Source organism: Anomaloglossus baeobatrachus, chromosome 2 (genome assembly GCF_048569485.1).
Source record: "Anomaloglossus baeobatrachus isolate aAnoBae1 chromosome 2, aAnoBae1.hap1, whole genome shotgun sequence".
Taxonomy (NCBI): domain Eukaryota; kingdom Metazoa; phylum Chordata; class Amphibia; order Anura; family Aromobatidae; genus Anomaloglossus; species Anomaloglossus baeobatrachus.
In genome coordinates, this window is record NC_134354.1 from 526,996,575 (window position 1) to 527,018,503 (window position 21,929).

Sequence of the window (21,929 nt, forward strand, 5' to 3'; positions counted from 1 at the left end):
ATGAGTTTATACACTTGGGATCTGATTGAGGCTTGCAGAAATGTATTTACTCATATCCAAAACAGACCTATTAAGATTAATATACCTTTTTTATTTATACCCTTAAAGGGAATTCGTCACCAGGATTTTGCTATTTAATCTGAGAACAAAATTATGTAGTGGCAGAGACCCAGATTCCGGGGATGTATTGCTTACTAAGCTGTGTGTTTTCTCAATAAAATCAGTGTTTTATGAGCCATAAATTATCATTATGGGATTAGTTGACTTTGGCCATGTAATTCGCTATACTCTGTGTAACCGGCAGCTTTCTGCCAATGTACACAGAAAGATGTCAATCAGTGGTGTGGGCGTGGATATCAGAGACTCTACTGCAGATCTACTAGTTCTCTGAAGGCTGATAAAATAGTGAATGTATAAAAACTGCACTAAGTAGACCAGAACATAATACATCACTGGAATCAGGGTCTCTACTACCGAAACATTGGTGATCTCAGGTTACATAGTAAAAACCTGCTGACAGATTACCTTTAAGGGAAAACTGTTTTATTTTTTAAAACATTTTCTTGTGTTTATTAAAAGTAAAAGTAAGTTATGTCATAAGACAATGCAAGTTATCAATACATGTATGACACACATATGTATGTATATCGGTCAATCTTTTCAGATGTTCCTCATGGGTCACCGCAGATGGTACGGAGAGATATAGGTCTTTCAGTAACTCACAGGTATGATTCATAACTTTTTTCCTTTACAACATCTTCCATTTCAGTTTGTGCTGTCTGAAAAAGCTGACTAGGATTGTGTCATAAGGAAATTTTTAAATCAAGTTTTCATGTTACACTTTTAAAAAATTTTTATTACCACCTAAATTAAACAAATCTTGAGATATGGCAGCTTTCATACTGACTACTAAGCTTTACGTAAAGTTCACCATAAAGATGTTGAAAGGTATACCTCCATTATAAAGCTAGAGGCAGATAACACACGGCTCAATGACCTCTGCGCATACCACTGAGCATGCTCTGTGCACTCTCCCATAGATATCAGTGATCATTTCCAGATAAGAGTTTCCTACATTCATGTACTGTAGGTGCTGCAGAGCTCATGTGAATGCTGGTAACAGAACAGAGGCTCAGACCAGATGGTTACGCCCATATTCCTGTACAAAAAGTATACAATTTTTTTATCTAAAGCCTGCTTTACACGTTTCAATTTCACATACGATATCGTATGCGATTTGCAACGCCCCCATCGTATGTGCGGCATGTTCAATTTGTTGAACGTGCCGCACATACGATTAACCCCCGTCACACATACTTACCTTCCATACGACCTCGATGTGGGCGGCGAACGTCCACTTCCTGGAGTGGGAGGGACGTTCGGCGTCACATCGACGTCACGCGGCAGCCGGCCAATAGAAGCAGAGGGACGGAGCTGAGCGGGACGTAAACATCCCTCCCACCTCCTTTCTTCTGCATTACCGGCCGGGAGCCGCAGGACGCAGGTAAGATCTGTTCATCGTTCCCGGGGTGTCACACACTGCGATGTGTGCTACCCCGGGTACGATGAACAATCTGACGTACAATTCATGAGGAATGTACGACGTGCATGAGATGAACGTTTTACCGTTCAATCGCAATCGTACGTACCTGTCACACACTGCAATGTACCTTACAATGCCGGATGTACGTCACTTACGACGTGACCCGCCTACACATCGTAAGATACATTGCAGCGTGTAAAGCAGGCTTAAGATAACATGTAAGAAAAATACAGAATAATAAAAAATGAAAAGAAAAAAAAACAATACTTTTCAGCATCAGGGTTTGGTAAAAAAAAAAAAAAAAAAAAAAAAGCTAGGTGACAAATTCCCTTTCAGGCACATTCCGTTAATATGAGAACAAAAAAACTTAATAGGTCTAGAATTTAATTATTTTTAGTATTTTTATCATTTATTAAACCATAATTTATTACTTCCCTGTGCCAACATACATGCACAAATCGATTTGATAAATTACCCCTTTTCTCCTCTGCAGCTACCACTTGCAAAATAAATGTCTGTTTTTGTAGATTTTAAAAAAAGTCAGTAATTTTTAGCCCTCCCTTTAAGAGTTAAAGGGAAACTGTCACCAGATTTTTCCCTATGCAACTAAAACTACCACGTTCTGCAGCTCCTCGGCTGCATTCTATGAAGGTGTGCCTTGTATCTGGCCCCCTTTTCAGACCGCAAAAACAACTTTATAAATATTACCTCTTCGTATGTAAATTTTTTAGTAGGGCCTAAAGGGCGGGCTCTCTTTCTCCTTCGTTCCCCCCTTCTGCCGCTGTACGCTGTCCCCTGTGTTGATTTGAATTGATGACGACTGTCCCGTCATCCTCCACGCTGTGCCGAAGTCTCGCGCATGCTCCGTTATCGTAGGCCACTATCGCAGGCCTGTGCACAAACTATCCCTCGCGCGCACCTGGGATGTATTTGCTCAGGCACGAGATTATGGGCGGCGCTGTGCATGACCTCACCAGCATCATCCTAGTACGCGCCCATAATCTTGTGCCTGAGCAAATACATCCCGGGTGCGCGCGAGGGATAATTTGTGCACAGGCCCGCGATAGTGGCCTACGATAACGACGCATGCACGAGACTTCGGCACAGCATGAAGGATGACGGGACCGTCATCATCAATTCAAATCAACATAGGGGACAGCGTACAGCGGCAGAAGGGGGGAACGAAGGAGAAAGAGAGCCCGCCCTTTAGGCCCTACTAAAAAATTTACATACGAAGAGGTAATATTTATAAAGTTGTTTTTGCGGTCTGAAAAGGGGGCCAGATACAAGGCACACCTTCATAGAATGCAGCCGAGGAGCTGCAGAACGTGGTAGTTTTAGTTGCATAGGGAAAAATCTGGTGACAGGTTCCCTTTAAGACAAAGTGAGATCGCATTTTGAAGCTGTGTCAGGGAGTGCATTGGGGCGTGATGGTGCACTTCTAGCTTCTCAGCCTCATGCTGTAATTCAAACCTAGCTTCTCCCTCCTGAGGCTGATTGACAGGTTAGTTACTGTGTATCAGAGCAAAGGATCTGTCAATCAGCCCAGGGAGGGTGCTGCTAGGCAGGAAATATAGCGTAATGTTGAGAAGCTGTAAGTGCATCGTATATAAAGTGAAGGGAAATTTGAAGTGACAAATATATCTATAAACCCTTAAAACATCATTTTATTGTAAAATTTAAAAACATCCAAAATACACACTTATAGAACCTAAAGTGCACAGGTGGAGAAGGGAGGAGGGTAAAGGATAAAGTAACCCCTAAATATAAACCTCCCTCCTGTCCACTACCTCACGCGGGGGTTGGCACCCTAAAAGCACGATATGGCGCCCCCACTCACCGCCGGCTATCCTTAGCCTGCCCTAGTTCACCCTAGCGGCAGGTATGAAAGGTGCTCAAAAACTCATAAAGTGCATAAGTGCGGATAGCTAATGAGGTATAAAAAGAGGATCATGTAAATCAATTGGCCTTAGAGGTTAGGCGAGGATGCGCCAGAAAACGTGGAGGGGACCTTAATAACTGTCTCCTAACCACTCCCTACCTCAAGCGGGGGTCGGCACCCTGAATAGACGATAACATATGGCGCCCCCACACCACGAAGGCTGCCCCTAAAGAGTCCCTATTGCACCCTATCAGACAATATGCATACAAAAATAAGGTGCTTGTGCTGTGGGCCTAAAGTGCATAGTGATAAATAACGATAAAGAAGCACTTATACTAGGATGCAATAATAAATTTACAGCAGCATTTCAAACCCGAAAGTGCATGTGCTTAATCAAAGATGCAGGGGACTAAGAAAGGGGTGTACTCATCACTGATACATGATCCAATTGTCGCCTTTGGTCGCCTCAACGCGTTTCTCCCTCCAGGGTCATCAGGAGGCCTGATATTCAACGTGACAGACAGATGTAAAGATGAGCAGATAAGAAAAGGGGCCTGATGCCAGCAGCTCCCTTTTAAACTGAACCAGGCACCTCTGGGCCCACCCCCTCCCAGCCCCACCCCCCCATCCATCCACGCCCCATAGATATCGATAATCTACCTAAATGTCCATGATTCATCCATCAGCATGTTTATCATGTTTATCAGCATTTGGTGCCACATAGGCGTTACTCACACGCCTCGTGGTGACTAATGTAATCCTCCCTCCGGCCAATTCAGACATGTGGAGGCCGTTTGCGTTCCAGGGTGAACCGCATCACATGACCGGGACCGCATCACGTGACCGGAAGTGACGCTACGATACCCAGCATCAAACCGGAAGTGAAGCGGTAACATCCGCGATCATGTGACCGGTGTTTGCCTTCCAGCCTGGAACGCACCACCATGTTAATAACTGGTGCATTAGGGGCTGGGAACCCCCCTTCTCTCCTCCAAACCACTGCTGAATATATAAACCATGGGCATCAGTCATCCCTCATCCATATAAGCGAGGACAATAGATCAACAAAGTATAAAGATGTATACATAGATAGTTTCTGTCCCTTCATCAATTATTCCAGTATTTCATTATATTTTAATTTATTTACTGATCAAAGTCTCAAACATGAGGCACTATTGGTCTCATGTTGAGAAAAATGCCATTTAATCATGTAGACAAATAAAACAAAAATTACCCTTAATGAAACACAAGGGAAAAATATTGGTCGGGAGTAGGAAAGACAGGGGGGGGGGGGGAGGGGAGGGGCGAAGGGAAGGGGAGGGCCCGCCGTGCCAGGCATCACATATGAATGTCAAAAATGCACAAAAAATGTCATTTAATGTAAAGTATTTACCTCCCAGTTACGGGATACAGACCAGTATGACCATCACAAACCAACAAAGTAGCATTCCTGGGCTTAAAGAAAAGAAACATACGATAATTGCTCATTGAGCCCCCCAGGGTGTACCGACTCCATCCTGAAGATCCACTCACACTCCTTTCTCAGGAGGATCCTGTCATGATCACCCCCCCTAGGGTTCTTTTTTACCACCTCTAGTACACGGAAGGATAACTGATGGATATCCCCTCCATGATGTCCATTCATGTGTCTCCCTAGCGGCGTATCACGCTGGTTGCGGACATCACCCAGGTGTTCCCCAACTCTCCTACGTAGTTCCCTCTTAGTCTTTCCCACGTAGTCCAGGGGGCATGAGCAGGTGGCCACATATATCACCCCTGTGGTCTTACAGTTACAGAAACTCCTCAGAAAAAATTCTTTGCCATTTTTGGCACTGATCACAGACTTTGAGGGTTTCATGGAGCCACAGTACATACAGTCCCCGCATCTGAAAAAACCACAGAGACCTCTATTGAGCCAAGTACCCACAGGTTGTGGTCTTGTATACCAACTGTGAACCAATCTATCCCTGATCGATCTACCTCTCCTATACGTAACACTCGGTTTCTGGGATATCATCCCCCTCAAATCCGGATCCAGCGTGAGTACATCCCAGTGTTTTCTCAGGACTCCTAGCACCCGCTCATTCTGGCAATCAAAGGTGCCAATTAATCTGGTGATATCCTCATTGCATTTATCCCTATTGCCACATCTATGTAGGACTGCTGCTCTGTCCTGTTTCTCTGCAAAATCACGGGCTGTATGTAGAATCTTGCCAGGGTAGCCTCTATCCAGGAAGCGTCGGGTCATGTCCCTAGCCTGCGTCCTAAAGCTCGTCATGGTGGAGCAATTCCTCCTCAGGCGCAAATATTGGCCCTTCGGGATACCCATCTTTAAGGGAGTCGGATGGTGGCTATCCCATCGAAGTAGATTATTTGTCGCAGTGGGTTTGCGATAAGTTCGAGTGGAAAGACCACCATCCCGCTGCTTAAGTATATTCACGTCCAGAAATGGCAATTCATTAGCATTAATCTCAAATGTGAAATGGAGCCCCAAATCATTGATGTTGAGCTGTTCTACAAATTTTTCAAACAGTGCACTCGTCCCTGACCACAAAACAAAAACGTCGTCAATAAATCTAGTCCATAAAATAATATGTGTCTGCCACCATTGGTCCTCATCAGTAAATACGACGGTTTCTTCCCACCAGCCCAGGAAGAGGTTAGCATACGAGGGAGCACAAGGGCTCCCCATAGCTGTCCCCCTGAGCTGGTGGAAGTACTTACCGTCGAACTTAAAGACATTATGATACAGCAAAAATTTAAGGAGACTCAGAAGGAACCGAGTATGATTGGAGCATTCAATATTTCTGGTGTTTAAATAATACTCAACAGCTCTAAGCCCCAAATCATGTGGTATATTACTATACAGTGCCTCCACATCAATGGAGGCCAAGAATACCTCCTCCCCTACAACAATGCCATCAATTTTGCCCAACAGGTCTGCAGTATCCCTTGTGTAGGAAGGGAGTGAGATGACAAATGGACGGAGAATCTCGTCAATATAGATACCACTGTTTTGTATATATGAATCGACTCCAGATATTATAGGACGCCCCTTAAGTACATCAAGACCCTTATGAACCTTGGGCAAGGCATAGAATGTAGGTAGCATCGGGGAAACAGGCTTCAGGAAATCAAATTCACTATTTGATAGTAAACCACCTTCCCTGGCCTCCTCAAGGATCACCACAAGGGCTGACTCAAAATCCTTCATGGGGTTAGAGGGGAGAACCGCATAGATGTTTCTATCCCCCAAAATGCGCTGACACATCCCCAGATATTTTTCATGGTCCATAATTACAAGGTTTCCACCCTTATCAGATGGTTTCAGTCCGAGGTTATCATTTTTCTCCAGTTCCTCTAGTACTAACCATTCCTCACTCGAAAGATTACTCTCTGAGTTGCTTCCCCCTTTACGTGGGATCCTTTTTAGGTCCCTTTCCACCAGTTCCAGAAAGATATCAATATTTATGGTGTCACCTTGTGGAGGCATTTTCTTGCTTTTCCCCCTAAGTCTGGTGAATGGACCAAGACCATTTTCTGAGGTGGTGCTCTGTTCTTGCAGAAGCCCCATCAATGATTGATAGCCCTCCAAGTCTTCCTCTGTCAGCCCCATCCGTTTGCAATTCTCCCTATCATTGTTCAGAAAGAACTTCCTCCACTTCAACTTCCTTCCAAAGAGTTGTAGATCTTTCACCCAATGGAAGCAGTTGAAGTCATTTGTGGGGACAAATGATAGGCCCTTTTTCAAGACATCATATTGTTTCTCACTGAGTGAACAGCTAGATAGATTAATGATTTGATTCCTGTTGAGTCCACCCTGCACTATATCACTTGACACTAGTTCACTCGACTCCTCAATTGATAAACCTTGGATATCCCCTGTTCTAAAAAAGAGGGTGCCTTGGATGCATTTTGAAGCTGTGTCAGGGAGTGCATTGGGGCGTGATGGTGCACTTCTAGCTTCTCAGCCTCATGCTGTAATTCAAACCTAGCTTCTCCCTCCTGAGGCTGATTGACAGGTTAGTTACTGTGTATCAGAGCAAAGGACCTGTCAATCAGCCCAGGGAGGGTGCTGCTAGGCAGGAAATATAGCGTAATGTTGAGAAGCTGTAAGTGCATCGTCACAACCCAATGCACTTCCAGACTGAACTTCAAAACTTGATGTCTCGCTGACTTTGGGGTCATAAGGCTTAGATTGTCTTATCTTTTAAAGGGCTACACAGTTATATAAGTGTTACAGGAGGGTAAAGTTGATAACGGGTTCCCTTTAAACTTATTTATGTGTAAGACTTTTAGATTTTCATTTATCTAAGTGAATCTATTGTTATTGTTTGGATAACATGTTCACTATTGTAATGTGATTGCTTATTTTAACAGATTTTCTACAAAATCTTGGTTGTCGCAAGTTTGTCACGTTTGTCAAAAGAATATGATGTTTGGGGTCAAATGTAAACACTGCAAGTAAGTTACCCTCCGTTATCAGGCTGTTTAGAGCATTTTCACTCTGTTGGCTCTTTTCTCTTTTTATGAATGTGTCATGCTGTAGTTCTGTTTGGGCAGCAGTGAGCTAACTTGGGTTTCCCTTGTCGTTGTCCATTGTCTATATTTCGGATAGCAAATATGTTCTTCCAGTTAGTCTGCTCTGAGCAGTGTAGTTTTATCACCTGTCTTAGGGTACTTTCACACTTGCGTTCAGCGGAGTCCGTCACTATGGAGAATAGCGCAGTCCATTAACGCACTGCGCTATTCTCCATAGACTTGTATGGACGACGCACTGTAACGCAAGTGTCAGCATTGCATCCACTGGACGACGCAGCGTCGATATACGCTGCATCGGGCGGAAGGAATGCTGCATGTAACGTTTTTTTGAGCGACAGAAACCTTTATTTTTCACTGCGCATATTTTTTTTTTTTATAAATCACAGAAACTTTATTTTGTTTCTTGGTGGCCGAACGTTCAGCTTAGCGCCCGGCCGCCGGCATGTGAGAGCTCTCAGCTGATCGCCCGGCCGCCGGCATGTGAGAGCGCTCAGCTGATCGCCCGGCCACCGGCATGTGAGAGCTCTCAGCTGATCACCTGGCCACCGGAATGTGAGAGCGCTCAGCTGATCGCCTGGCCGCCGGCATGTGAGAGCGCTCAGCTGATCGCCCGGCCGCCGGCATGTGAGAGCGCACAGCTGAGCGCCCGGCCGCCGGCATGTGAGAGCGCACAGCTGAGGGCCCGGCCGCCGGCATGTGAGAGCGCACAGCTGAGCGCCCGGCCGCCGGCATGTGACATCACTCAGCTGATCACCCGGCTGCCGGCATGTGACAGCGCTCAGCTGATCACCTGGCTGCCGGCATGTGACAGCGCTCAGCTGATCACCCGGCTGCCGGCATGTGAGAGCGCTCAGCTGATCACCCGGCTGCCGACATGTGACAGCGCTCAGCTGATCACCCGGCCGCCGGCATGTGAGAGCGCTCAGCTGATCGCCTGGCCGTCGGCATGGGAAAGCGCTCAGCTGTTCGCCTGGGCGTCGGCATGTGAGAGCGCTCAGCTGATCGCCTGGGCGTCGGCATGTGAGAGCGCTCAGCTGTTCGCCTGGCCGTCGGCATGTGAGAGCGCTCAGCTGTTCGCCTGGCCGTCGGCATGTGAGAGCGCTCAGCTGATCGCCGGGCCGCTGGCTATTGAGAGCGCTCAGCTGATCGTTCACAATAGTCTGCTGCCGGTAAAACTGTAAAGAAGAAAAAAAAATAATAAAAAATAAATAAAAAAAAAAAAAAAGCTTTCCATTGTTTTGTACGATCCGTTGCATCCGTTGTGCCACTATATTCAACGCATCCGTTACACAACGCAATGCTACGGAAGCCGTCCAACGCAAGTGTGAAAGTAGCCTTAGTTCAAAGTAGGACATGTCAGTGCACATACAACTCTTCTGCTCTATAGAATAAGAACCAAGTGACAGCACTTAACTACCGAGCAAGCTGACTGATATAACTATTGTACATTATTCATGAGAAACCTAAAACATTATGCACCATTATAAAGAGGTTCCTTTGGGACAATTATATTATTTACTTAAATGTATATATTCTGGGTTATAAATAATCTTTCCTGGGTTGGAGAGCATAGGACACCTGATAGGTTTCCTTTAAAAATTGTCTAAAGTTTGGCGTTAACAGACCTGTTTTGCTGCGCATTGACCTTTGTTTAGGTCTGTTGCCATAAATCAATTCAGAGGAGCACAGAAAAAGAAAGACAAAAGAAGAGTTGGATTCTCATTCACTTTGCTGGCATCAGGAATTGTGACAAATCTGCGCAGAAAAAAAATGTGACAAATATGCAACATGTGCACAGGGCCTTAGAAACTCCCATTATTCAGTCTGAACGCGCTCACGGATTGAGATTTCAAAATACAGACTGTAAAGAGTAAATAGTGCAAATGTTTTTTTATTGAAAACCAAATGTAAAAGTAATGTTATCCCCAAATCCATGCATTTCATATAGGGTAATATCATCAATACACTGAATATATTGACCAGCATAATGATCATTTAGCAATACAAATGCTACATTGGTCTGTTAATGTACTGTAGGGTATGCCATGCTCTGCATCATGGTATGACATAACCTTGGTGCAATGTGTGCAGCTACACAAGGACCCAAGAGGTTAGGACGGCCACCTCCAAAGCAGAAAACAGCTTCTGCCGGAAACACATTATTGGACTGCAAAGGGCCCGTATACTGGTTTTACACAGGGGCCCTCTTCTCTCTGTACTGAAAATGATAGGGGCGAAGTATACCAAGCTAGTCTATGTTCACATTTCAATTACTGGATCATTAATTTGGGATATATTTTTTTCCTATAGTGACATCACTTTTCATCCTTTCCATCTGCTATCCGTTTTTTTTGGATAGGGTAAATAAAAACAAGTCCAAACAACTTTTCTTTCTGACCAAACAATGGATAGCTTACAGATCTGTCACTTCTATGTTTTTTTCTATGGGAAACGGATCATAACGGCTAGTGATCCATTATGCTTTCTGTTTAACAGATCCATGTATTAGCGCAGCGCATGCACAGAACAGTAGCGCTGTTTAGAGACATCTGTAGTAAAAGTGGACCCGTTCAAGTGGAAACCAAACCACAAAACCTTTCAAGCACATGATGGTTTTCCTGACAATAGACTATAGTTTTCATGCGGGGAAAAAAACGCTTAAAAAAATAGTCATTTTATCCTTATCATTGTGAGGCAGCAAATTCATGATATTCTCTCTCCTAAATGTCTTCCTCTAATATTGTAGGTCAGACGTAACATTTCATATTTGTTTTTTACCGTGTAGGTTAAAATGTCATAATAAGTGCACAAAAGAAGCTCCGCCATGTAGAATATCATTCCTTCCTTGTAAGTATTATACCTACTACTTTTAGGCCTTTATATTTGTATTTCATAGATGAGAGTAAACACATATGTTTCTTTTTTCATTACAGTACCAAAAATAAGGAGGACGGAATCTGTCCCATCAGATATTAACAACCAGGTGGACAGACCGGCAGAACCAATATTTGGAACCCTACCCAAAGCTCTTACTAAGAAGGTATCATACAGTCTGCAATAAAATGATTTCTTAAAACTGTGCAGAAGAAAATGTTTTAGGACCTTTAAAGTAATGTAATTCTATTAGGCAGAGCTGCATGTAATGGGGTAATCCAGGACTGTGTTATTTTTCTACTACGTGCCTAAGAACTAAAAGGCAGGTAGATGCTAACTGACTGTTGTGCCTGGCTCCGATCTCTGCCGGCACATAGAGGTCACAAACCACTTCTGCCCACAATTCAACAGCTTCTCTTCCAGTCAGGGCATGACTGATGGAGCCGGCTGTCAATCAGCATGATGGCGACAGTCACGTCCCATCGACAAAGCAGCTGGAAGGGGAAGACCTGCTCTTTTGATGTGGAGCATCTGAATCGCCGGTAGGAGCAGTCATTGATCGCTTTGAGCCAGCGTTAGGCAGAACAAGCAGGTAGTTAACAACTACCTGCGTGTTAGGGCGGCGTCACACGCTACGATATATCGGGCGATATGTCGTCGGGGGTCACGGATTCCATGACGCACATCCGGCATCGTTAGACATATCGTAGCGTGTGACAGCTACGAACGACTGTGAACAACCAAAAATACTCACCTTATCGTTGCTCGTTGACACGTTCATTTTCAAAATGACGTTCCTCCTTCTGTGCTCTGGTTGTTCATCGTTCCTGAGGCAGCACACATCGCTCCGAGTGACACCCCGGGAACGATGAACACAGCTTACCTACGTCCCGCTGGCATTGCGAAAGGAAGGAGGTGGGCGGGATGTTACGTCCCGCTCATATCCGCCCCTCTGCTTCTATTGGCCAGCCGCTGTGTGACGCCGAACGTCCCTCCCCCTTCAGGAAGAGGATGTTCGCCGCCCACAGCGACGTCATCCGGGAGGTAAGTGCGTGTGACAGGGGGTTAACGACTTTGTGTGCCACGGGCAACTAATTGCCCGTGACGCACAAACGACGGGGGCGGGTACGATCGCTCGTGCGATCGCACGATAGATCGTACCATGTGACGCCGGCCTTAGTTTGTAGGCTCATAGTAAAAATAAAAAAAATTATACTGGATAACCCTTTTAAGTTCAAATAACTATTACATTTTAATATTTTCATTTTAGTTAACGTTCAACTTTTTTTTGTATAGGAACATCCTCCAGCAATAAACCATCTAGATTCAAGCAGTAACCCATCTTCAACCACGTCTTCTACGCCGTCTTCTCCAGCACCCTTCCAGTCCTCCAATCCCCTCAGTGCTACTACTCCACCAAATCCATCTCCAATGGGTCTAAAGGAGAGTCGCTTCAATTTTCCAGGTAATATTTTTAAGGCTTTGATTGTTTGTTTGGCCAAATACCCAAAAAAGAGTGTCAAATTTTGATTCAGCATTAAAAAAAAAACAACAAAAAAAAAAAAATGAATATACATACATATATGACCTGGATCATCTTTTTCCATAAGGGGTCATTCAAATGACAATTTTTCTTGACCGTGTTCTAACCTTGATTTTCACGGATAGAACTCGCATCTGTTAGTCTATGAAGCTGTTCACATGTCGGTGTATATAAACTCAGAGACATGTTCAATTTGCTCCAGCTCTTGGGTCAGACTCACCAATACAAAATGAAGTGAAAAATTTTGGACAGTACTGGGATGCCATCCGTGTATTATCCATTCTTCACTGTTTATTATAAGAAGGTTGAGAAACTGCCACCAGTTTTTACTTCTTTTTTCATCCTAGAAAACTGATGAAACTGGCCAAACTGATGGTAAAAACTCACACTGTGGTGAAACTCTAATCAAATCACTGACATCTGAATGAGTGCTAACTAATGTATAAATTGACAACTGGACCTTGACAACTGGTTGTCTCTGTACATTTTAACATTGTCTGATCAGAACTGGCTTTATTAGGGCGCTGTCACACGGCCGTAATATTAGTTCGAGCAACAATGCTCTGACTGGCCGGTGGCTCTCCTGACCTGAGCGTGTCAGCATGTATTTCAATCTGTCATGCTCGGGTCAGGAGAGCCATCAGCCATGCCGAGCATTACAATGTGATCCTCGGATGAGTTATATAGCCATGTGACTGTGTCCTTAGACTGTTTATATTCACTCCCCATTTGCAAATCTTTTTTCAAAAGAAACCACCGAAGCAATATGTTGAGCATTACAAGGCTGGCTGACTGCTCTGATAATCAATTAATACTGTATCACAAGGGAAAGCTGTGGCAAGGTACACATTTTACCTGCAAGGGTATGTGCACACCTTAAGTATGTGCTGCAACATTTCTGCATCAAAAAAGTGGCCCCTGGCAGGAAGTAAGGCCGGGGTCACACTTGCGATTGCCTCGCGTGTATCTCGCGTTGTATCACCCGGCACGGACTCACACTCTCCTCACAGGAGCGGGTCGGTTGCATGCATCGATATGCGGCTGAGACGCTCCTGTCCGGAGAGTTTGTCACCATGACGGGTGATGCACCACGAGACTCGCGCGAGATACACGCGAGGCAAGCGCAAGTCTGACACCGACCTAAGATGTATAAAAACCAAGCATTTTTGCCGAGGTTTTGATGTAGCCTTTTCCAATTCCTTAAAATGCGTGAAGAACATTGCATAAATGTTAAAAGAATTGAAATGGTATGAAACTGCTTTATATCTGTATGGAAAACATAAGCAACAATGGCTTGAGATTTCAGAAATCTCATTTACTTTGCTGGGAGAGTAAAATGCAGCATTTTTTTAAATTAAAAATGCACAGAAAAAAAACATGAGGAAAATGCAGCAAAAATGCAATGTGTGAACATACCCTAAAGAAGCAATGCAGGTGCACAGAGCTCCCATTCTAATGAAATTTAGTACATGACCAAAACCAGTCTGCCAGACCAAATGTGGCTCTTCTTAGCTGCTCTGGCTTACAGCTGGGAGTCCTTATGGCTGCTTTCACACCTCCGGTTTTTGCTGTGCGACACAATCCGGCACTTTGCAGAAAAAACGCAACCGTTTTTTTTTTGCTGCCGGTTGCGTTTTTTTTTGCATAGACTAACATTAGTGCCGCATGGGCTTGCGTTCCGTCCAGTTTTTGCCGCATGCGGCAGATTTAGCCGATGCGGCGGCTGGATGGAACGTTCCCTGGCACGTTTTTTTGTGCGGCAAAAAAAAACGCATCGCGACGCATCCAGCCGATGCGGCGCATTTTCCTATGCATGCCTATGGATGCCGGATGCGGCGCGATGCGGCAAAAACCGCATCCGGCCGCCGCATGCGGTTTTTGCCACTGCGCATGCTCAGTAGCCTGCCGCAAGCGGCAAAAACCGGACGGGCCGCATGTAAAAAACTTATGCAAAGGATGCAGTGTTTTCGCCGCATTCGTTGCATAGCTTGCACAGCCGGAATGAGCCGCAAAGCTCAAGCCGGATGTGTGAAAGCAGCCTAAGACCTCCACAACAATAAGAATCCTTTTTATTTGTGCATTTGGCCATTCCTATGTGTGGTGCTGCTTGTAAGGTTGTAACTCTGGGGAGTCATCTGCCTGTATCACTCATTCCAGCTCGTCCTCACAGAAGAGCCCGTTCTGCAGTCTGGCAATAGGCACATGCCCACTTTGGGATTAATAGAACTCGATCAATATCCATATTCAGAGTCAAGCACAGAATAAACATCTTCTTACAACGCTATCTACTAATTGCGATCGGTGGCTAACATAATTATCGTTTCCTTGATAACCTAATAGTATCCACAGAAACTAATGGCTTTGGCATTTACTCCAAGCCTATGACGTCTTTAAGCACATTAGGATATAACAATGTTACTATGCTTATTCGCTTCTTTGAATATTTAAAGCCTTGTTTCAAGGCTAAGTAATTTGGTGTAGTAAACAACTGGTGGCATTTTTGCTTTTTATTAAGTTAAAGGGAATCTGTCACCAGGTTTTTGCTTCCCCATCTGAGAGCAAAATAATGTAGAGACAGAGACCTTGATTCCAGCGATGTGTCACTTAATGGTTTGATAGTTGAAGTTTTGATAAAATCACTGTTTTCTCTACTGCAGCTCTACCAGTTCTATGAATGCTGAGCTCTGTATAACCCCACCCACAACACTGATTGACAGATTTCTGTGTACACTGTGCACAAGAAGGAAGCTGCCAATCAGTGATGGGGAAGGGTTACACAGAGCAGGAAAACTAAATGGCACAAGGCACCTAGTCGTCTAGTGATAATCTTTTGATGATAAAACACTGATTTTATTGAAACAGCTACACTCAGCTCAGTAAGTGACACATAACTGGATTCCAAGTCTCAGCCCCAACATTTTATTGCTCTCAGATTACATAACAAAAACTTGGTGACAGATTTCCTTTAATTGCATTATCTTTTAGTCATACATGTCCTGCAATCAGATATAATATACCATGCATGTGGCTTTCAGTAATGCAATATTCTGCATGTTTGTGTTTAGTAATTTTTTGCATGCTACATGAATACTTTGCATCCTTTTAATCCATTTGAACACAGCTTTAGCCAAATAAGATGTTCACCCCACTGGCTTCTCTTGGAGAAAAACTAATGTTTTACATGGGTGTATTATCCTTACAATATCTAAATATAATATTTAATTTGTTGTGCCTTGTGTGTATTAAACACTTCAAGAAATTATAAGATTGGCAGAAATTATACTTCAAGGAATTTTTAAAGCTCAAGAGAAATTTCTGCCAAATCTTGATAGTGTGCAATGTGCACACTATTTTTAAAGCTCAAGAGAAATTTCTGCCAAATCATAATAATGTGCAATGTGCATACTGTCAAGATTATCCACTATTTACACCCAAGCGGCCAGTGAAGTGGCTACCAGTATCTAGTCAACATTTGACCACCCACTTATTCTGGAAATGGAGGGGAATCCTGACAGTGTGTACACCGGAAATCTGTAGTCAAATAGAGTGGCTGCAGACATGTCTCTTGAGCACAGAAAACTCCTGTAAAACTAGACAGTTTGGCAAAAAGGGATTACATAAAAAGATATTCTCCACAGTATAAATATTTCATTCATGAGAATATCTTACAATTGGGTAAGAATATTTTTGGGGGGCATTATGGAAGAGAACATGAAAACTACCACTAACAGAAAAGTGTTAAATGGTGTATGATAAATGTGCTGCTTAACAGTTTTGGAATTATGTTTTGCTAGGAGCATTAGTTAGGAAATACTTAGCCAGGCTATGACTTGATTGAATTTGTAACTTTTCTTTATTCCCCAATATTGCCTGCAGGGCTAAGAAAAACATACTAACACAGTTGTTGTTTACAGATTCTCTTGCCTAAGAAACCTCTGTTGGTTATCTATGATGCATGTTACGACATTTGAATTCTGCACATACACCTTCCGTAAACTTGCTACGTGTTATACAGTGTGTCCACCCATATCCTGTCCACCGCCATTAACGTCAGAACGGCGGCAGCTATAGGCATAGAAGTGGTGTCTAGGTATAGTAAAGTAGCCATGCGCTATGCAATGAAACCACCTATAGCGCCATCTGGTGGAAAACAACGGAGTTAGCATTTTAATCTCGAAAACGGAACAAGATAAAAAAAAGTGAATTAAAAAATTAGGTAGAAATGGGCCCCATGACCTCTTGGGCCCCTGTGCAGCAGCACAGGTTGCACCAATGTTATGTCCACCCTTATAATGTAGGCTAGGTGCACTCAGTCTAATGCATATAGGAGCAGCACAACAAGTCTTCCACACCTTCGATGTTGGTCTGAAGGAGTAGGATGTTATATTCCAACATTTCTATTATATTATTCCTCCCTAGATAAGTCACTACTAGTGATGAGCAAGCACTACCATGCTAGGGGAGCTCGAAACAAGCAGGTCAGATGCTCGAACGGGCTCGACGTGAGTACCCAAGTATAATGGAAGTCAATTAGGAACACAAGCATTTTTCCAGATCTACTGAGCATGGTAGTGCTCACTCATCCCTACTCACTGCCTTGTGTCTGGCAGCAGCTTATTACTCTCTTTCCATTGACTGTGAAAGTCGGATGAGTCAGTCACCTATTTACTACGTATGGCCAACTTTAGTCGGGATTGTACTCAACCACATACCTAGGTTGCATCTAGATAAATTGTAACATTCTGTGTCAAGGTTAAGCTACACTAATTTACTATCATACTGGATAAACTTTGCTTTCTAGTATTAAAAGCACCAACAATCATTTTATACACGAAGATGCCAATGCAAAAATAGACTGGTGGAGCCGTATAGACTGACAGCTGTGTGCTTCTGTTAGCTGGCAGCTGTGTGTTCCTCTCACTTAATCGGTGACACAGGGCAAAGTCATCCTGACTGCTGGCTGAACCTCATGCAAAGCGGACATGGAAAAAATGAGACCTATACTCTCAATGTGACTTTCTCACTTTTCAAGTTCCAGAAATACAGTGCTCTTGTATCATATTGCTGTGCTACCAAGAATTATTATTCCACACATTGAAGTACAGCATCAGCTTTAATCATCTTTGCGGGATCCAACCATCAGTGATAGAAAACCACACTTGATTGTTAAAGAATGTTGAGAGTAGTGCCACTCTTTTTATAGCTAGAGGGGTACTGTATATGAGTGGCAATGCCTCATTTTTCAGTAACATAAGTTGAGGGGCGGTTTCAGTCACCATGACCAATTCCATAGTAGCTATAACATGTTTGGTTATTAGGCTCTACTATGTACCAACTGAAACCTTTTAACTTAGAGGGTTATTTTCAACATGTGTGTTCAGCAGCACACACCTTTTCAGTCTTTTCGCTTCCTTGTTGCTGGGGTGTGGGTGCTCTTCCCTGAGTGACAGTTCTGTATGCTTCAGCTACTGTGACACACTAAGGACCGTCAGTGTTGGTTCTCAAGTGTACACTGTCATCATTATATTTGGATATACTGATAATAGTGCCTATAAAAAGCACATGGCTTGGAAAGTGAGAGCAGTGATTAGAATAATTGTTTTGAGAGTTTAGAAGCTGACTGGAAGAAGTAGGTGATAGGCTGTAACTGCTGTATAAAAATGCATGAATTGGAGAGAGGTGACTGGGATTTAAAAAGTTAACTCCTCAGCCTAGACTGTAGCTACTACGCATACTCAGCCAGGCTTTGGTGGTCAATCTCCTTGGCAATGAGCTGTAAACTTGCTAATTTTCATGCTGTCTAGCTAACTATTCCATTTTGATACCTTGAGAATAACCCTTTAAATAAAGTAGTTGTGCAGTCTAACAGCAGATCTTGGAGCATAGTTTGTAAAGGGGCAATTTATTTCCATGTCTCTTGCCATTACCCTTAAAGAGAATCTGTTAGCACGATTTTGTAATGTAAAGACATGGCTGTAATACTAATTGAATTGATACCTTTGCTGAAGAAATCTGCTTTGTTTCTCTTCTTTAATCAGCATTTGACGTTTTCTGCTAATTAGATTTCAGTGCACGGGGCTGGACTTTGCACTGGGTCTTCTCCTTTTCTGTGATTCCCTGGCCCCTCCTCCTGCCACCTGTTTATGAATGAGCTGCCTCCTCTTTTTAAAATATCAGCTCAGCAGTGACCGGTCATTCATAGACTGAAGGTAAGTGGATGGGTCCAGGAATCACAGACAGGGAGGAGAAGACCCAATGTACAGTTCAGCCCTTGTGCATCGAAATCTAATTAGCAGAAAACTTTAAATGCTGATTGGTGAAGATATCCGCTGTGTGGTTTTTCTTTAATTAGCAGAAAACCTCAAGTGCTGAATAGATTTTGGATTCACAGGGGCCAGACTGTATATTGGGTCTTCTCCTCCCTGTCTGTGATTCCTCAGCTCCTCTGTTTGCCGCCAATCTGTGAAAGACAGGTCACTACAGAGATTTCAAACAGAGGAGGCAGGTCATTCATTGGAGGCAGGAAGAAGGGCAGGGAATCACAGACAGGGAGGAGAAGACCCAGTGTATGGTCCAGCTCCTGTGCACCAAAATCTAATTAGCAGAAAACATCAAATAGTGACTAATGAAGATGCACAAAAGCAGATTTTTTTCAGCAAAGATATCAACTTAATCATTATTACATAACTATTACAGCCATGTCTTTACTTTATATTACAAAATTGTGCTGACAGGTTCACATTAAGTGCAGGTAAATCCTATTTCCAGGAAGTCTGAGCGATGCACATACCTCCTTCAGTCTGCCTCATACCTGACATAAATCTCTACATTACAGGTCATTGTGTGAGTGCACATTTGCTGTTTGCACAGCATTCTCCCAATACAGTACAGTTTATCCACTGTGTATTACGCCTAACACAAGCGTAAAAATGAAATCTCATGGAAAATAAGTCTATTTCCTGATGTACACTCCGACTGAAGGTTCTGATACATAGCCATAGAGTGGCATATGTCATCTATAAGCTCAATGTTAAAAAAAAATCGTAATGTTGTTACAGTGGCCTCCCTCACTAAAGAAAAGTACAGTCTGCGGTGTCTCCCTATACATTTTAGGGCTACATTCTCATGATGAGCTTTTGGTGAGTTTTTGACAATGCATATTTTTGCTGCGTAGAAAAATGTAGCATCTTACATTTCTAGCAAAGTGGGTGTGACTTATAGAAATCTCCTGCCCACAGTGCTTCTTTTTCACGCTGCGTTAACTGACCTGTGGTGCATTTTCGAAATCCGCAACATGTCAATTTCTCATGAGGGTACGCCAAGTTTGATGTGCAGATGTGCCCCAGAGACTTGCATTAGATGCAGACAATACAAATGAACATGTATGTTTAGTGCGCTTCCACAGCGGTAACACATCAAAAACACATGTAATCCATACCTAAGGCCGGGTACACATATCCGGCTTTTCGCCAGTTAGACGGATGCGGCGCACGCCAGTACAGTATGATATAGTACAGTGGCAGCGCCGCAACTTCACATGTTCCGGTCACATGACAGCATTGTTGCGCTGCCAGTGTACTTTATACACTGTACTGGCGTGCACCGCATCTGTCAAACCGGCGAAAAGCCGGATTTGTGTACCCGGCCTAAGAATGTCATTAATGTTTTTTTCTAAGCCACACAGCAAGAAGTTTCAAAAACAAAGCAGCTTTATTTAAAGCATGATGCACCAGAGACAAAAAAAAGGCAGATAAAAACGAGATAAAAATACGTGAGTAATCTAATTTGCATAATAGGTGCAGAAATTCTGCTACATCAAAAGCTCATGGTGGGAACGCAGCCTAAAAGAAGATGTATCAAAGGCTAATATTATACCCTAAATAGCAATATCCATGTGGATTAACCCACACAAACCCAAAGTACACAATTGTGCAGGGAAAAGGGTATGGTACTCCGAAAACATATTAAAGAACAGGAGGAGGGGAGTAATGAATGCAAAAATATTTTATTTAAGTGCAGTGGCAAGTTAAAACACCAATGGTTTACAGGAAAAAGAGGTTAGGAACTGGGATAGACAGCACACTGACTATAACATTACATCTATGAACGTGATTCACATCAACAGGGTATTGCACATAGCCCTATAAAAGAAGTTAAAGTGCACAATAAAAGAGACTTATAATGAACACCTGTAACTACCCATATGTAGCGGGCACAACGTGATAGGGAGCAAAAGTACTTCTAATTACATACCAGTGTATGTGTGGCACAAAGGGTTAACAGGAACCAATAGTCAGCGTGGATGCAGTCCCAGGAACAGGCTCCTCAACGTACGTTTCACATTGGTGACAAAACAGCTTCATCAGGGGGAAGGAAAAAAACAGAACCAAGAATGGTGCAAATAGTTTATGGCTTCATACTTTTCCTGTTGACTTTGCTATGTAAACTCATTAATGGATCTGCTTGCAGATCCATGTTTTGGGATTTATTTTGTTTAATTTTCACTTGACGTGTAATTGAAAGCTGTTCAGAGAACATAAGTGTGTAACGGCTTAGAATAACCTCCTAACACCTGTATGTACCCACCTGGGACTTGGCGTTGGAATATTCTTGTATTGTCAGAGCTGTGTTCATCAGTCAGCATGCCGACTGTATCCACTAAGTGCATGAGGGGCAGTCTCCGACAGGTCTCCTGATACTCTCTAACTGCTTGTTTTTCTCATTCTGCCTGGGTGGTTGCTGTCATCTTTTATTAAAAGCTGCCTACTACATTCAGCATAGACAACAGTTTATCTTCCCAGGTGAGTTTGCTGCTTTAATCTTTCTAACTGACCCTCTTTTTTTCTATTTCCCTTTCTTCTTCTGCCAAGTTGCATTGTGTCTATGGCACGTGATCCAGCCTGACACGCACGTTTACAATGATGAGGTTGTGACCTATTCTGGTTTCCCTGCAGGGCAGTTGAACATCAGACGGGAGGGTTACCATACTATAGCTTTGTGCTTATTCATGCTTGGAGCCACAGAGTGTATTGTTCAGGCTTTAAGGCCACGTGCACACATTGAGTTTATAACCTCAGTATTTGTAAGACAAAACCAGGAGTGGGTATAAAATGCAGGTGGAGCACGAGTTTCTATTATACTTTTCCTCTTATTGTTCCACTCCTGGTTTTGACTAAATACTCAATGTATGCGCATGGCCTTCAGTCATACATGCAAGTTACAGCTGTCGTATATGGACTAAGTGATCTTATATATACAGTAAGGCTATATTCATACACTGAGCATTCAGTCAGAAGGCAAGTGCATACTCCACACTTGAATCCTGCCATTCTGCCAGCTGTACATATTAAGCCTAAGGCTGGAGTCACACTTGCGTGTAACTCACTTGAGGATCGCATCACATCGCCCGGACTGGCCGCCCGCTCTCCTGACAGGAGCAGGTCAGCTTCATGTATTTGTATGCAGCTGACACGCTTCGGTCAGGAGAGTCGGCGGCCAGTCTCGGCGATGTGATGCAATCCTCGTGAGAGTCACACACAAGTCTG

General features: G+C 43.4%; 1 protein-coding gene across 2 annotated transcripts in view; it reads left to right on the top strand.

The window, feature by feature from the left end:
• The window catches only part of KSR1 (kinase suppressor of ras 1), a 261,155-nt gene that overhangs the window by 197,141 nt on the left and 42,085 nt on the right, over positions 1 to 21,929 (top strand). The window contains exons 6-11 of one of the 2 annotated variants that reach the window (XM_075336591.1): positions 665 to 725; positions 7,806 to 7,889; positions 10,753 to 10,814; positions 10,901 to 11,007; positions 12,138 to 12,306; positions 21,144 to 21,185. In XM_075336591.1, the coding sequence (XP_075192706.1) occupies positions 665 to 725; positions 7,806 to 7,889; positions 10,753 to 10,814; positions 10,901 to 11,007; positions 12,138 to 12,306; positions 21,144 to 21,185 (525 nt within the window). Of the gene's footprint in view, positions 1 to 664; positions 726 to 7,805; positions 7,890 to 10,752; positions 10,815 to 10,900; positions 11,008 to 12,137; positions 12,307 to 21,143; positions 21,186 to 21,929 lie in introns of those variants that run through there. The other variant, XM_075336590.1, reaches the window with a different exon arrangement.